The 17,350-nt window shown below is 40.2% G+C and overlaps 6 protein-coding genes across 6 annotated transcripts; 3 read left to right on the top strand and 3 right to left on the bottom strand.

The window, feature by feature from the left end:
* Positions 1 to 23: 23 nt before the first annotated feature.
* On the bottom strand, positions 24 to 4,349 carry PAS_chr2-2_0416 (Subunit of the condensin complex, which reorganizes chromosomes during cell division; the record flags this gene model as incomplete). Its single annotated transcript, XM_002491727.1, has 2 exons — positions 24 to 1,597; positions 1,637 to 4,349. The coding sequence occupies 2 exons, from the start codon at positions 4,347 to 4,349 to the stop codon at positions 24 to 26; spliced, it is 4,287 nt and encodes a 1,428-aa protein (XP_002491772.1).
* Positions 4,350 to 5,547: 1,198 nt separating this feature from the next.
* On the top strand, positions 5,548 to 6,390 carry PAS_chr2-2_0417 (mitochondrial 54S ribosomal protein YmL10/YmL18; the record flags this gene model as incomplete). Its single annotated transcript, XM_002491726.1, has 1 exon — positions 5,548 to 6,390. The coding sequence occupies one exon, from the start codon at positions 5,548 to 5,550 to the stop codon at positions 6,388 to 6,390; it is 843 nt and encodes a 280-aa protein (XP_002491771.1).
* Positions 6,391 to 8,143: 1,753 nt separating this feature from the next.
* On the top strand, positions 8,144 to 9,724 carry PAS_chr2-2_0419 (uncharacterized protein; the record flags this gene model as incomplete). Its single annotated transcript, XM_002491725.1, has 1 exon — positions 8,144 to 9,724. The coding sequence occupies one exon, from the start codon at positions 8,144 to 8,146 to the stop codon at positions 9,722 to 9,724; it is 1,581 nt and encodes a 526-aa protein (XP_002491770.1).
* A 274-nt stretch (positions 9,725 to 9,998) lies between these two features.
* Positions 9,999 to 12,113, top strand: PAS_chr2-2_0420 (Vacuolar membrane protein involved in vacuolar polyphosphate accumulation; the record flags this gene model as incomplete). Its single annotated transcript, XM_002491724.1, has 1 exon — positions 9,999 to 12,113. The coding sequence occupies one exon, from the start codon at positions 9,999 to 10,001 to the stop codon at positions 12,111 to 12,113; it is 2,115 nt and encodes a 704-aa protein (XP_002491769.1).
* A 1,773-nt stretch (positions 12,114 to 13,886) lies between these two features.
* Positions 13,887 to 16,061, bottom strand: PAS_chr2-2_0498 (uncharacterized protein; the record flags this gene model as incomplete). The annotated part of the gene is made up of 1 exon (XM_002491723.1): positions 13,887 to 16,061. One exon carries the CDS (start codon positions 16,059 to 16,061, stop codon positions 13,887 to 13,889), a length of 2,175 nt encoding a protein of 724 aa, XP_002491768.1.
* A 413-nt stretch (positions 16,062 to 16,474) lies between these two features.
* On the bottom strand, positions 16,475 to 17,224 carry PAS_chr2-2_0422 (Hypothetical protein; the record flags this gene model as incomplete). Its single annotated transcript, XM_002491722.1, has 1 exon — positions 16,475 to 17,224. The coding sequence occupies one exon, from the start codon at positions 17,222 to 17,224 to the stop codon at positions 16,475 to 16,477; it is 750 nt and encodes a 249-aa protein (XP_002491767.1).
* Between the last annotated feature and the right edge of the window lie 126 nt (positions 17,225 to 17,350).

Below are 17,350 nucleotides of genomic sequence, written 5' to 3'. Positions count from 1 at the left end.
AGGGCTTTTATAAAGCCTTGACACTAGTGGACAATATCTATATTCTGTAGACTGATGCTCCTTGTCATATTATTCACCTTGTAGATTCCAACCAATTGCTTTGATAACTCAAACATGTTATTTCTCAATGAAATAACAATAAACTGAGCATTTTTAGTACGCTCCTTGATGTAGTTGGCGACAATGCTCACATTTCGAAAATCTAAGGCAGCATCTATTTCATCCATTACATACAATGGCGTAGGCTTGTATCGATGTAAAGCGAAAACCAAAGCTAATGATGAAAGAGTCTTCTCACCGCCTGATAAGTTAGATATGTTTTTCCAAGATTTCTTAGGAGGCATCACGCTGAATAAAATACCCTCACTAAAAGGATCTAAAGAGTCCACTAACTCGAGCTCGGCATTTCCTCCCATGGTTATCAGCTGATACATTTCTTTAAGAGTAATGGAAATGGTATTAAATCCCAACATAAATTCGTCCAGCCTCTTGATCTTTAGTTCTTCGCACTTGATTTTCAAAGAATCACGTTTCAAGACGGAGGAATTTAGGTCTGCTTTCCTATCTTGAGACTCACGATAACGCTTTGCATAATCTAAGAGCACCTCGACGTCAACTTTACTGGATACCATGAACTCCTCAAGGGCATGAAGATCATGCCTTACTTGATCTAAATCTACATTCTTCAGTTCTTCAGGAGAAAGTTCCTTTAGGATAGCTTCATCCTGGATTAGGTCATCCTTTGTTTCTCCGGGTTCCATCCATGATAAAAGTTCGGAAACATCTCTAAGTTTGATGCAGCTATGCGTTTTTCTCAACTCCTCTACCCTTCTTTTAGTTGCCTTGATTATTGATCCATGCTTTTCAATACTATTCTGCAACTCGACTTCGGTCGATCTAAATTTTGTGACTTTGTTTCTTCTGTGTTCCAGATCAATTTCAATCTGTTCTAACTTAGTACTATTGTCATTGGACAAAGTATTCAGCTCATCGATATCATTACGAAGTAGATTGAGCAATTCCTTACTTGAACCAGCACTTTTATTTACATCCATAATCTCCAATTTGCACTTTTGAATCATTTCTGTATGTTGTCTAACAGATTTATCAAATCTAGAATTTTCATTCTCTAGTCGTTTCGTTTTAAGTTTCGAAGATGAATTTTGCTCATGTATAGCTTCAATCTGTTCAATAATTGATTCGACTTGGCTATGTTTTTGTTGCAACTCTAATCCTCCAATTTCGAGGATTCTGCTCTCAATCTCCTTTATTTGGTTCTCCAAAGAAGCAGACATGGACTTAAGGTTTTTAAATTCATCCAGGAGGGTCTCTCGTGTATGACCCTCCGCCAGAATTTCCATCTCAACTTTAGGAACAGTAATATTGCTCCTTCTCACAAGATTTTCATGATTCTGTTGAACATTCTGCAATTCATTCTTTACAATTTCAGTTTCCACTTTGAGTTCCTTGATCTCACCTTCAAGACTAGGTAGCTTCTGCCTAAAATCACTTAGTAGATTCTGCATTTTGAGGAAGTGCTCTTCAGCTTTCTTATATGCTTGCTCCTTAGTCAAATATTCTGCCTCTAGTTGTCTTACTTCATCGTAGCTCACACTCTTTGAAACCTTCATGCCACCACTCCTGATGTGCCTACCACCACCTGTGAGAGTGCCTGACATTTCAACCAGTTCTCCTTTCAAAGTTATAATCCGAGATCTCTTACTTGCAAAAATATTATTAGCTTGCTCTATCGAGCTTACCACCAAAGTATCCCGCAAAACGCTGTAGAAAGCTGGTAGAAACCTCGAGTCTTTTGCCCTAATAAGATCGAACAGCCTGGGCACATTGTAAGGAGTGTCAATGGATTTCATATTGCTCTTCAACTTATTGAGGACAATAAAACGAGCAAAACCTAATTTATGTTTTCTTAGGTACTCGATCGCAAGCTGAGCAGTTTCTACGTCCTCAACAACAAGATCATTCAAAGTTGCAGCTGTGGAGATGGCGATATCGTACTTCGAGTCAATTTCGCCGAGGTCTCCCAAACGTCCATGGAAGCCTTTCAATATCCCTTGCTTTCGTAAGTTCATTAGCTTGCAAAGCACTGTATTTTCACTGGATTGTTCATTTAGTGTCGACTTCGCCTCTAGATATAGATTTTGTTTCTCATTAAGAGAAGTTTTGATTTTCTTAAGAGCTTCATCATATTTGTTTACCTGCGCTTCTCCTTGGACCAATTCTAGAGAGATTTCTCGCAATTTCTCATTCTTTTCTTGCAAGCTGGCTAAAAGTTCTGCATATTTAGTCTCCAAGTCTTGTATGTGCTTTTGTGAATCCGAAATCTCCTCTAATGCTGCGAGTTTGCTTTTCTTTAGTATCTCTATCTTAGATTCCACAACCTTTATTTCCTTTTCCTTCGCGTCATTTCTGATCTTAAAAGGTTCAAGTTTGTTTGCGAGAATCTCCAGCTGAATGTTGCAGTCTTTCGTTTTGTCTGCTAATGATACTTTTATTGCCTGAACTTCGTCCTTCTTGTTCATTAAAGAATTAGTCAGTTCTTTCAACCTACGATCGTTTTCTGACATTAGAAGCTCCAAATCACAAATCAAATCTGTGTGATGTTTTTGTTGAGATTTATTAGAGACAATAATATCTTCTGATTTTTGCTTGGTTTTTTCAAGATGGATCAATTTCTCATGAACAGATACGGTTTCTTTCTGGATTTGTTTTTCTCTCTTTGTAAGAGCTATGCGCTGCTGATTCAGATCATCTGCATGTCGAACGAGCTTTTTGCTTTCAGTCTCCAAATCTTGAATCTCGTTCATAACAGTTTGATTCTGTGACCTTTCTAGTTCCAATGACTCATTTAGTTCGTCCACCACAGTCTGAAGCTCATTGATTTTTCTTCCATCACTCATCACCACTGCCTGAAACATGGTGTTCTTTTTGGAAACAAGTAGTTTCTCCTTTCTCAAAAATTCAAAGCAGGCTTCTTTTTTGCTTTCCAAAGCCTTTTTGTCTCTCTCCACCAATTCAAAGCGTTCCTCCTTTTGAATGCAGATCTCATTGAGGTCCTCGATAAGTTTCATTAGTTTTTCAATTTCAAGTTTATAATTAGTCGTACCGATGATGTCCTCGAGATATTCTAGTAAGCCATCATCGTTTTCTTTCTCTGCTTTGGGTTTCATCTGTGCAATGGATTCGACTTCACCCTGCAAAATTAAAAATCTTTTATGTGTTAGATCAATATCTTTCGATTTAAGCAGCTCTGTGACACTCGAGTACGAACTCTCTTTCCCATTAATGAAGTACTTTGAGGAATTATTTCTAAAAGCCTGTCTACTAACTGTCAGTTCACTATTTTTTAGACTCGAACATGAACCATCAGATTCATCATTAACATTATGGAACAAAACATCGACAGAGCATGAATCTAAATTAGGAAATTCCTCTGAGTTGTGAATGAGTTCCTTGATTTTACTCTGTCGCATTTTGGTGGCCCTAAATCCAAAGACGAAAAGCAATGCGTCAATCACATTTGACTTCCCGCTTCCATTAGGACCAACTATTGCACTGAAAGAAGGGTTAAAAGGTCCAATAGTTTGCTTTCCCGCGTAAGATTTGAAGTTTGTTAATACTAGTTTATCGATAACAAGTCTTGGAGTTGACCCCTTTTTTTCAGAATATTCTAATGCTGGCAGCTCACCTGATAACGGTTGAACCAGCTCAGCACTTGGTGACTGAGGTAGTTCAAGAATTGCATTTCTTTCATTTACTCCGATATCAAAATCTTGGTCAACATCATTGGAGAAACCAAGTCGGGGTTCTCCTTGATCGTCTTCGCTTCGGGGCAAAACTGGTAATCCTGAGGAAGCTTGCATATTTTTGGCGTCTCTTTTTCCCTCGTTCTCTTTTCGTTTTCCTCCCTCTTCTCCCTTTTCTTTATTTTCTCCCTTCTCTCGCCCTTTTTCCTCTTCTTCTTCTTGCTCTTCGCCTTTTTCCTGATATTTCATTGGGCAATGGTCGTCGTACGTGTACTCGGTGCCTCTTGGTAGTACAGGCTCTTCAATACCTTTAATATTACCGTCCTCATTTAGTATTTCAGCCTGTCTAAATCTCTCAAACAACCCCGATCCAATCCTGTGGGCATTATTGTGGAGCATGTGAGCATTCTCAAGAGTCGTAGATAGGGGAACTTTAATTTTAGTTTTCATCAAGCGGGATCTCATATCTTCTTTATTTCCATTATTATTTTCCTTGTCAAAATAGTGAAGCTCAAATTCTGCAACAGAGTCGTTCTCTGTAGTTATCAATCTACGTCGTTTACGGCCATTAGGTGTCATAGGCATGGTGAACGTGGTGTGCACAGTAGTATACCTTAGCTTTTGTTCAAATTAGTAAACAAACGCAATATCCACTATGTGCGCGCTTGAGTGAACACTAGAACGCCTAGATTGATTTGAACTTAATGTAATTTACGAGTACTTTCATTCAAAGGAATGATCAAACTTCAGCTTTAGTTCAAAGAGAAGGTGTTTATTATGGAAAATGTTCTAATTATATGTTTTTGCAAACTGCTGTATTTTTAGTAAACAGTCGTATAATCTTCTTTTTTCATAATTCATGTTTCGAATTGGCCTACGCAAATATCTGTCTCTTCACAAAAATTCATTTTTACTGGTCATGTTTTAAATACTTTGAAAAGTGTAACAAGGTGATTTTCAAGTTTGCCGGCTCTTTCAGGAGTTGGGTCTCTATGCTGATTAATCAAAGGAAATAGTATTCATCTTGACTAGCGACTGTCACCTGGAACCAGTGACTTCACTTGAGAATAGGTTATTGCACTTTTGAATCGCTGGAGATATTCATTTGACGCAATTCTTCTATCCACCTAGACCATAGATGAATTTTTGCAGATAATTCATGAATTTCACTTGTTATTCGCTTTTGTCTGATTGAATTTATCGACCCTGAACTTGGATCTATACGTAGTGTCGGGATTGTTCACCTGTAGTAAAGAAGTAGCAATCAATTGATGGAAAGACTTAGCTGTACAGACAAGACGCTTTCAAAGACTTCATACAAGAACAAAGTTAGATGGTGAGTAGTTTAAGCATGCTTGTACTCCCTGCTTGGCACAAATGACAATTAGTGTCGTTATATGCGACGCGCTATGTTTGTCACCATTTAATCAACGTTACCATTGCTATTGTTGGTGAGAATGGAAATAGGAGGCATATTAATTAATATGAGAAGAGATAGAAAGAAGAAAAAAAAACCTAGACCTAGATCGATTGCAGGCAAATGAAGTTTCTGCAATCATGGAAAGTCGATGCTATGAAACAGATTCTCCACTTGGCCAAATCCCAATTTCCTATACGCTTTTCGATAAGGAACGCATTGTTTCAGCTGTCTGCGATATATAGGCTTGCAAACTTTTGAAAGTCGGTGATAATATTGGTGGTCGTGTTACAATCAGAGTCTCACTATTTTCCGGCACCAGCATTTTTCGTTTTCAAGCTTTTGTCACATACAGCGTTTAGGATTATGCCTGTGTTCACTGATGCAAGATTGTTTCGATACAGTCAGAAAAGGTTTCAGTCACTCCTTAGCAATCTCCATCCTAGTGAAGGTTCTTCAAAGTCTCAAAAAAGAGTAGGACGAGGTCCGGGCAGCGGCCTAGGTAAAACTTCTGGAAGAGGTCAAAAGGGCCAAAAAGCTCGTGAGAATATCAAACCTTGGTTTGAAGGTGGACAAACACCAATATATAAGCTGTTCCCTAAGCGTGGTTTTATCCGTTTCAATCGTTTGGATTTGAATGAGTTGAAGTTAGTTAAAATCGTTGATTGGTACAGACGGGGACTACTTGATATCGATGAGACGCTAACGATTAAAAAAATGAAACAATGTGGGTTGATATCTGGACCAATGAAAGATGGTGTCACAATATTGGGAAACGGTAAAGAAAAATTTGATTTCCCTCTTAATGTTGAAGCTACCAAAGCCTCAAATCCTGCAATTAGAGCCATAGAGAGAAACAATGGTTCCTTTGTTTCTAGGTACTATGGCAAGCTCAGTTACAAAGCTCACCACGCTCCTTCATGGTTTATCAAAAGCAAAGGCTATCTTCCCCTCTGTGCAAGGCCGATTTCGAGGAGGGACATAGTATTTTACTCTTCCTCCAACAAAAGGGGCTACTTAGCCAAACAAAACCCCTCGGAGAACGTAAATCAAGAGAGTAGGGGCATTCAATCTGTTTTGAAAAGAACTAAATTGAGTCCTCTTGAATTGCAACTCAGAAACATCAGGCAAGCTAACAATAGATACTCGTCAATGACATCGTTAGCTTCGTTTCAGCAGAACCAATTTGTGAAACTGCAAGATCTATGATTGCGAATGTGTGTAATCATAATTAAATATCTTTGAAGATAGTATGTACATAATACACTGCACAAGTCCTCTCTTGTTTGGGTAAGGATTATTCTGGGGCAATATAGTGAGATTCAAATTTGATTAACAGCTACTAGCTACTAAGACCCACAAAACGGAATGTCTGCGACCATTCAAATCAAAAAGATGTCAGGCTATATCATAACCAAGCTCATTTTTGAATGATGAAAAGAAGGGCAAGGTTAAGGGTAATTTAAAAAGCAGGCAAACCCGTACCAATCCCAGTCGAGTGTCCAAGCTTAAACGTTTTTAAGTAGTCATCTCATTCCCATTAGCCTCTTTTGAGTCACATCGATGCTTTTGCGAACTACGCACATTTCAAAAAATTGATCAATGCCTTACTTTTAACTTGGTCTTTTAAGTTAGTTGACAAAAACAAAACTCCGCGACGGGGAATTGAACCCCGGTCTACCGCGCGACAAGCGGTGGTTCTACCACTAAACTATCACGGATGGTTATAAAGGCACTCCGCTTTGGAGATTATTCTATAAAGTCATTAACAGATTCTACGGTTAAACTTTTCTCATGACCGGAGGTTGATACAACAAGAAAGCATTTCTAATTTCTAACTCAAAAAGGGAAACAAAGGCAACTGGTCACCGTCAAAGAATGGTCATCCGAGCAAAAACAGCAAATGAAAGTCTGTTTATTGGTAATAATGGAAGGGAATTGCCGGAACAAACAAAGAAAAGGTAATTATTATCTATGAAGATAAAATTGTCACTTTTGTGCTTTGATAATTCTAACGCGGTAGACAGAAAGAGTGCTATCTAGTCGCAAGTTTCTCTTCGGTGGTAAAAGGTGACCCTTGCGAAAGCTAGACCTGTTTCCAGGAGCTAGTTCGTTTCTTATTCTGCACTTGGTTTTTCATGCGTTTAGACTCTCAGCTTGAGATTATATGAAGGGTTAGTTAAAAAGGGTGAAACAGTTCTCACAGCTCGCGTATGACGTAATTGCCTAAAAAAAACGAATCGGTCAACTTTCCGAACTTGAGGCCATAGAAACCAGATACGTAGTTGTTCTCAATGTCATGTTTAAACTTATCGTTCAGAAAAGTCATCACCTATACGTCCATATTTAAAATTCCCAGCCATGAATAATGCCGTGATGAGAATAATGAAATCATAAAGAAATTAGAGCAACTATTCAGCTTTAGAGTTAAGAGCACTCGATTTCCTTAGCATGTTTGACTATTTCACAAAACTTATTTATCCTACCAGTACTATTGTGAGGCTGATAAAAGCTCAGCGAAGTGACAAACAGGATACTATTGTGATTCAACTTCTGTACCTCTAGACACCAGTATGGAGTGGAGATATGGTCTGTTATTGTATAACTTTATTGTCGTCATCGTCGCGCGTAAACAGTAGTTACAAGCTATAGTGTATGAGGTACATAGTTACAACAATACCAGGTGGACAGCAGCGTTAACAATTTTTAATACTCATGCCTTATGGTTACATTTGGCGGAAAATGTCGCAGTGGTAGCTCCAAGAGCCCGCTATACAGTTTCAATATCAGCACTAGTATCCCAGAGATGCATATAAGGTCGTGCAGTATCCTTTTTTCTGACGTATGTTGCTGCACGATGATGGTAGAGACGCTTCTGATTCTATTTACTATATAAATCTAATGAGCCCACCTCTTTTTTTTCTAACCGCCACTTCACCGTGTCATTACAAACTTACGGACGATGATGACAGACCAAATCGGAAACCAGGCTTCTCCGGCCTCTAACTCATATTTGAACAACGATGGAATAGATGAGTTGACCCCGATGACTCGGAGAAAAAGAGTATCCTCGCTATCTTTATCTGACCAATGGGCCGGATCCCTTCAGATGACTCCAACAACTGGATCCACTGGGAATTTAAAGCGTATAGGTTCTTCCAAATTGTCAATTAATAATGGATTGAATGCAGTGCGTGTCAAAAAGACAGTCATCGATCATGTCAGGGTGGCGTCATATGCATTTGCCTTTGACATTGATGGAGTTATTGTTAAGGGTCCAGAGACTATCCCCGAAGCAAAAGAAGCCCTTAAACTGTTAAATGGTGCCAACGAATATAACATAAAGGTTCCGTATATATTTGTTACCAATGGAGGCGGAAGGGCTGAACAGGCTAGAGCTGAAGAACTCTCTAAGAGACTTGATATTGAAGTAACCGAAGACCAAGTCATTCAGGGCCATACTCCCATGCGGGAGTTGGTCAGCGTTTACAATAACGTGCTTGTTATCGGTGGTGTTGGGGATGCCTGCCGTAAAGTGGCTGAGAAATATGGATTTAAGAATGTATTTACACCTTTGGATGTGATGAAATGGAACCCATCAGTCACACCTTATCATAATCTGACAGAGGAAGAACTGGCAGTGGCCCGTGATGTTGACTTCAGCAATACAGGCATTGACGCTATTTTGGTGTTTGCCGATTCTCGTAACTGGGCCGCAGATCAGCAAATCATTTTAGAACTTCTTTTATCCAAGAGCGGTTTCATGGGAACAGTGTCAGATTCCTTCGAAGAAGGTCCTGCACTTTACTTTGCGCATTCAGATTTCGTTTGGGCAACCAACTACAATTTATCTCGATATGGTATGGGGGCACTACAAGTATCCATTGCAGCCCTCTATAGAGAACACACAGGAAAGGAACTGCAAGTCACTCGATTTGGAAAGCCACAAAGGGGCACCTTCAAATTTGCTTCAAAGGTTCTTTCTCAATGGCGAAAAGACGTGTTAGAAGAGCATGTGGAAGAATTGACAACTGAAGAGGGAACATCAGATATGGAGGAACAATCACCAGGTGACCCTTTATTGAATGATCCGTCTCAGAATATGAATAGAAACTCCAAACCAACTTTATTGGCGACAGAATCAGAATCAGAGTCCGATTCTGATAATGAAGGTTTAACAGTGGAAAAACTTTCGAAACTGACGCTCGACCTTCCACCTGCTTCAACAGTGTATTTTGTTGGTGATACACCTGAGTCTGACATTAGGTTTGCAAACTCGCACGACGAATCGTGGTACTCAATTCTAGTCAAGACTGGGGTATACCAGGAAGGCTCGATTCCCAAGTATAAGCCCAAGCATATTTGTGAAAATGTACTTGAGGCTGTTAAGTTTGCGATTGAGCGAGAACACTCAAAAGAGCTAGAGGAATGGAATAATTCGGCTGTCGATCCAGATGCTGCAACAACACAGCTGTCGCCTTTGACACTTGTAGAAGAGACCAAAGTAGTTCCCAAGAAGCACTCTGCAAAGTTTGAGATGTAAATTTAACAACAGAGTGAAAAGATTTGTATCGGCTTTATAGAACAAGACTTTGTTGTCACTTATTGTAAATATGTGGATGCGGATGTCTAGCATTTTTAGGCAAGTTGAACTGAGTTCTCGACCGTGGTGAATTTTGCAAATCTGTATCTAATTCTCTTGCGCGATGCCTATTTTTTTTTTAGTGCACGTGGTTCCAATTTCACTATTAAAGAAGTCTGGTTGCAACCACAAGTTTTTCTCTCATTCTGAACATCTCCAAAGTTGACCATATCAAATGAAGTTCGGTGAGACATTAAAGTCTTCTTTGATTCAGGACTACAACTACTACTATATACAATATGACGAACTGAAGTACAAACTGAAGAAAGGGCTTCAACAGACACAAGACGAGTGGTCGAATGACCTAGAGGAAAAATTCGTTGATGCTCTAGAACAGGAGCTCGACAAGGTTTACAGTTTTGTCAAATTGAAACATCAAGAAATTCTTCGTAGAATCAAGGATGTTGAGAGTCTTGTAAGTGCCACAGTTGATGGGTCAAGGAATGTGTCTAGTGATAATGAAAGAGAGCTATACGAGCAAGATTTTGAAGACTTGGAAGAAGAACTCAGCGACGTGATTGCAGATGTTCATGATTTGGCGAAATTTACAAGGCTGAACTATATTGGATTTCAAAAAATACTAAAGAAACATGACAAGCAGACAAACCAAAATTATATTCTCAAACCCATTTTTTTGGCCCGTTTGAATAGCAAAGCCTTTTACAAAGACAACTACGATAGTTTGGTGGTTAAATTGAGTAAACTGTATGATCTGGTTAGAACTCGGGGTAATCCTGTCAAAGGAGACAGCTCTTCGGGAGGTCGAACACAGAATTTTGTAAGGCAGACAACTAAGTATTGGGTACATCCAGACAATATCACTGAGTTAAAACTTATCATTCTGAAACACTTGCCTGTTTTGGTGTTCAATTCATCCAAGGAGTTCGAAAAGGAAGATTCTGCAATAACTTCTATCTACTTTGACGACAAAGACATGGATTTGTACTACGGTAGACTGCTGAAGAATGAGGGTGCCGAAGCCATTCGATTGCGTTGGTACGGAGGGATGTCTTCGGACAATATTTTTGTCGAAAGAAAAACTCACAGGGAGGATTGGACTGGAGAAAAATCTGTTAAAGCTCGGTTTTCCTTGAAGGAGAAAAATGTCAACGACTTTCTTCGTGGAGATTTCACTGTCCACGATGCTTTTGATAAAATCCGGAAAGAGGGTAAAAAGTCCCCACAGGAGATTGAGTCTTTGGAAAGGTTAGCCAATGAAGTTCAATATCGTGTCATCAAGGACAAAATGAGACCTGTCATGAGGTCTTTTTATAATCGAACTGCATTCCAGCTTCCCGGAGACGCCCGTGTGCGTATTTCATTAGATACTGAGTTGAGTTTGGTTAGAGAGGATAATTTTGATGGAATTGACAGAACTCAGAACAACTGGAGGCGTATGGATATTGGAATCGATTATCCATTTAGCCAGCTTCCTGAGAAGGATGTTTGCCGTTTTCCCTATGCCGTCTTGGAAGTTAAATTGCAGACTCAGTTAGGTCAGGAGCCTCCTGCTTGGGTCAAGGAAATGGTTGGTTCTCACCTTGTGGAGGCGGTTCCGAAGTTTTCTAAGTTTATACATGGGTGCGCAACACTTTTACCCGAAAAAGTGGACTTGATACCATTCTGGTTGCCTCAAATGGATATTGACATTCGAAAGCCCCGCAACAATCAGAGATTTGGTATCAAGCACCGCGAGAATCTTGGGAATGAGAATGGGATTGGATCCGGAAATGACCTTGATGAGGAGGAATCGACTGGTATACCGCAGTTACCTCTAGCTAACGGTGCATTCCAGTCATCCCATCCAGCATCTCACCCATATTCTGCGAATAGCACTACAACCAACTGCATTGCTAGCTTCAAAAAATGGTGGCGTGAGGTTAGAGCTGTTGATGACTCTTTTCGCAAAGTGCCGTCAGGTACAGTTTTTGACGTGAGTTTTTCAGCCCCCCCTGGAAAAAAGATTGCTGTACCAATACGCGTGGAGCCTAAGGTCTATTTTGCAACAGAGAGAACGTATCTTTCGTGGCTATCCATCGCCATGATTATAGGGGGAACAGCGACACTCTTGTTGAGCTATGGTGATAAAGTATCTTTTATTGCAAGCATTGGTTTTTTTATTACTGCCACAGTCACAATTCTTTACTCCATGGGCGTGTATCTATGGAGAGTGGTCAATATTCGTAGGAAAAGGGCTATCCGGTACGATGATCAATTAGGACCACGGTGTATAGCTGCCTGCTTAGCGCTTTCCATTGGCCTTAGTTTTGTTTTTCGAGTTATGGACTAAGAAATATAAAAGCTAGCTAGCCAGCCATAGCGCTACCAGTTCAATCGCAATAATTTTGAAAGAAAAAAATATCTTTGACCATTCTACTACACGACTTCTAAATAGTTGCCCATTGATCAATATACACGTTAAGATCTATAAGACAATTCTTCGTCTCCTCAGGGTTGGCTATCCAACAGGTGGATCCACTCAATCGAGCGCGGTAGTCGTTAGCCCCTATAGCTGCGAACTGGTCACCTACATGCAGGGTGTTATGAGGCTGAACATTACACTCTTTTGTAGAAAGAAATTTTTGTAACACTTTGACCCCCAAAGATTTGTCACCAATATCAATCCAAACATCACTTCCTCCATTGAAGGCGCAATATGTGATCCTACAAGCAGGTGGGAACTCACGTAACTTGTAATCACACGTCAATACCACTTCTTCCAACTGCTCTCGGTGTAGTTCGACTCCAGGCTCAGGTACCAATCCCACACCCCGCTCCTTTCGGATCACCAATGCTGGAAGCCCTAGCTTGATTTTAAGATCAGTCAAGACTTTGGCGCCGAAATCCAGAGTTTCCAAAATAGATTGAGGATCCCAGGTACTCATCTCATTCAAAATCCAATCCTTCGGATCGATAAAATGCAACCTAGTACCCTGGAGCCGGAACAAAAAATTTGCTTCACCACCCATTACAAGAATGTTGGATTTCTGCTCTTCTTTGAGCTCCTCAGACTCATTGACACAATCAAGAAGACCCTTAAGCCTTGTGTAATATTTATCCCCCGAAGGATTACTATAGCCAGCTGCAGTGACAATGCCAATGTACAGTCCCTTCTTGAGCAGCTGAATTACTTCGGGAATAATGGGGGAGTTCCTTTCTATAGAATGTCCATCTTCGTACAATGTTACGTCACCGTCAAAAGTGACAAGTTTGAGTCTGTCATTGGAGCTGGATGAATGAAAATTTGTACCAAGTTCTAATATCTGAGCAGTGTTTAAGATAACACGGATATCGTTGAAACTGGGAGCCACCAGTCTTCTTTTACTTATGGATCTTCTTTCATCTTCGATATAAAAGGCTTTCTCTAAAGGTAACCTCGTAAAAAACAAACCTACGTTTGGTACCAACTGTTTCAATCGAGATAACCTACCAGTATTCATCGAGTTTCTGTAGTCGTTGATCATGTGTTCAACATCCAATAATATTTCCGCATACCTCCGTTTTGCCTCCGAAGTTGATTTTATTTCATCCACGGATGTTATTCCATTTGATTTGACCGCATGGAGAACAAAAGGAACCTTGTAAAAAAAAAAAATTTAGTAGCTGCATTAATCAGCAGGATAGATACAAAAACTTACGGCCAACAGCCCCTTCAGCCACTCTATGAATTCATCTCTGCGGTGTTGTTTCAGAGCGTCTACATACAAAAAGTTAGTCCGCCTGATAACTAGCAAATGTGTGATAACAGCTCCTTACATTCAACTCGATACCTAAGAAGTAGTTAGTTAAGCTAATAGGTTGTTCAATAGACCAGAAACTACCTACCTTGATGTCATCGATATTATGGTCTATATTGAAAGGGGTCAATGCAATGAATGACAGGTGCGACCTGAACTTGAAAACAACTCAACCAATCGCGAACAAGCGGATCAGGTTAAATGTTAGCTTCAAAAAAGAACGTGGGTTATTGTAGAACATTATTCTAATGCCCATTTGAAATTAATTGCTACCTAATAGGTAGCGAAATATATTGTACAATACATATACATGATTGGAATTTGATTCAACAAAACTTTGTGCCATGGTATTCAGCTTGGTCCATGTCCACACAAAGACTGTTTTGAATAGTTGTTGTTGTTGTTGTGGTTATCACTGGCACCGCTGGAGAAGCGATAGAGACCTTTCGAATCGGATTCTCAGTCGAGTTTCTGTGATTGGAGTTTACAGGAGCATTTTTATCATCTTTGAAAAAAAGGGGCGAGATACCAGAAGCTGATTTAGCGCCTGATAGGGGAGTTTTGACAGAAACAGGAAATCTGGAGCTGGATTGTGTAAATGGTTTTGAAGGTGGGAGTAACGATAACTCCTGTTCATTATCTCGGAGAGGCACATTCGAATTCAGAATAGAATTGTTAAGTGTCAATACTGACAATGTCTCTTTTATATCATCTGGGGTCTCGGATTCTTCCGTAAAAGGGCTTCCAAGGGTATGTTTCATGGTTTTAGTGCTCTTGTAGGTAACGTTCATTTTGGAGACACTTTTTGTCATCCTACTGATGATTGTTTGGTCAATGAGCTCATTCAACTTCTGCTTGGCCAAATCAGCATCGGCTAGTAGTCGTGATTCAAAAATACCTGGACTCGAACCGTCAATTTTTAACTTGCAGCCATACTCTACACCATTAAATAAGTTGAATAGAGTTACCCTATAGCCCCGTATTTTGGCTATTGGGTTACCGATTAAGTATAAAGCGCCCAAAGAGACGGATTTGTTCAACAGTAATGGCTTTACATCTGCAAACTGGCAAATTTTGTTCCCCCTTAGGTCTAGTTTAGACAATGAGTCTAAATCCTCCAATCCTTCTAAACTAGAAATGACATTATTTCGCAAATTCAACAACGTCAAGTGTTTGAGCTTTCGTACCGTGAACGTTTGTGTGCATGATATTTGATTGTAGGAGAGGTTGAGCGATTTGAGCCCCTGCAAGCTCAAAACTTCTTTGGGAACTTCCTTCAGTCGATTACTTGATAGATCCAAAGAAGTAAGGTTAACTAGACGTGAGAATGAGTGGTCTTCGATGTAAGGGATCTTATTCTCAGCTAACGACAAATGTTTCAGCTTGGCCCAACGATGTGGGTAAAGGGAATTCGAGTTAATAATCTTGGTTGTGCAAGTTTCAGGTGGAGGAGATGAAGTTGAAGATTGAACTGTTGGCAAATTTCCTTTTGGATCTCTCAAGGTCTTATGATCGCAGCTGCTTACCGAGTTGGATCGCCGCATTCTGCTAGTGGCCATCGGAGATAAAGTTGAGTATGTGTAGCCATGGCTTGTACGATGACAATAAAATGAGCTTCTGGTACCTTTTCGATCATCGGGAGGGGTGTGTTGATTCTCAAAAGACGAAGAATGAAGTGCTGGCGATGAATGTGAGCTAGCACGAGAAAATGACATTGGGATTGGGCTGTCCAGTTCCTGATTGCATGTCTCCTCAGCATCTTCCGTATCAGAATCTACCAAGTCATACAAAATATCTGAAGCCCGTTTCAAATTGGCATTTTTTACAATCAAGAACCGCAGCTGCTCACTGAGTACTGCCCAGCCACACACTTCCCGTGGATCCAGCCCACACACTTCGAGAACGGTCAAGTTTTTGAAAACCTTAAGTGGGACTCGAGTATCAAATGGGTACTCTTCATAACCGGCAACTAAAAGAGCCCTTGAATCTGGAGCTATTCGAAGACAAGGAAGTTTGCTCAAGGCGGAAAGAATGTACTTGAGGTCACAGATTAGTTGAGTTTTACTATGATCGTGTCCGGCTAAACTCATGCCGAAATTATTCCACAATGCACTGACACTGGACATCACACTTTTCACACTGGAAATCGAATGAACCGATTGAGTATCTGAAGTCATTTTGTTATGATAATGGCTTTGGTGATCCGATAAAAATGAGACGTAGTTCAACTGTGCGTCACTAGTATCAATGCTCTGAAGTCTTCGATTCATGGGGCCCACAGCGATGCCAAGTTCTTGTAACCGTTCTAAAAGATAGAACAGATGATGCGGCGTTAATGATAGTCGGATTGGCTTTGACATACCAACACTCGAGGGGTGATAAGAAAGCTTCTCCGAGCGTTTCAGTCCTAAGAGTGCATTTGCTAGCTGCCTCTCGTGAGTTCTTAGAAATATAGCCAAATTAAGCACGTATGAATCACCATCACAGGTTTTTCTGCGCATCCTGTTTGGCTTAGCAGAACAATTAGCTGGTGTTGTGACAAAATCTGGATGTTTTTTTTTTGACTCCAAGATGGGATGCTATGTAAACAGAGAAAGTGCTTTCAAGTTATGGTTGGGACACGACTCCAGCTATTGTCAAGTTGTGTTCATTTTTGAAACTATTCGTTCAAGCCTACTCTATTTATATTCGTATTTCAAAGCAATAAGTATTGTCGCCTTAGTATGACTTACATACTTGTTAATGGCTGGGCACTTTCAATCTATTGCATATCCGTCTATTCTGTTATTTACTCGCTTTTAGTATGTGAGTAGAATTATAGTCCAAAAAATACAGTACGTCATGCATACAAATGATTACTCATCTCTAGTTCAAAATTCGTAGAGAAGTATAAAAAGAAGTGGGATGATTGCCATCAGCTTTTCCCAGTGCGTGCTGTCGCATGAGATTTTATGCTCCTGACAGACGAATTTTCTCTTGACCTACATGTGTGCAAATGGGACAGATCATTCTCATTGATAATCCCATCTATTGAGGGATTTTGTGTGCTTTCATGATTGCCTGTTGCTGCCGCAACTGAGATTCGTTCGTTAAGAGAAGACGGTGCAATACCAGAAGTGGATGCATTAGTGTCAAAACTCGGTCTACGAGCTCTATTCCTGGTTGAGCTTGCCAAGGTAACAATGCTCGCGGCATCATGGTTACTGAGAACCCATGCATTACTGGCAGGGGTACCGTTCAGACTGAGGCTCATACTACCCAGTTGGGCAGAGGCCGAAAGTGATGTAGTCAATGAGCTTCCCTGAGATTTGTTATCATCCACAAGCAAAGAGCTAGTTCCCAACGATGCTGATGAAAGAGATAGAATAGGAACGGTACTACTATTATCCGTAATACTATCCTGAACGTCAGTGGTAAGTGTTGACTGTTTCTCTTGCGTCTTATTATGTGTCTTCCGTGACATCGGTAGCTCCATCGAGGTCATATCAGCCCTCTTTCTACTATTTCTTGTGGCAAGTGGAATTGCTGAATAAGAAGGGCTATTCTGTTTACTGTTCATCAGTCTCTTTACCCAGGAAAAGCGTGAGCCTAAAGAGTTGCTTGGACGACGGCCGGATATTTCTAATTTAACATGATCTGAGTTTTGAAGATGCTGTTGGGACATCTCAGTGAATGATAATTACGGTGAGTTTTTCGTCGATGTATATGTGGATCTTTGTGATAATGAAAGATCTCGCGATTTTGTGGGGGCGATTAGATAGCTCAATTATTGCTGTTAGTTATTTAAATC

The sequence above is a fragment of the Komagataella phaffii genome, chromosome 2, assembly GCF_000027005.1.
Source record: "Komagataella phaffii GS115 chromosome 2, complete sequence".
Lineage (NCBI taxonomy): Eukaryota > Fungi > Ascomycota > Pichiomycetes > Pichiales > Pichiaceae > Komagataella > Komagataella phaffii.
This window is presented reverse-complemented; position numbering and strand designations above follow the sequence as displayed.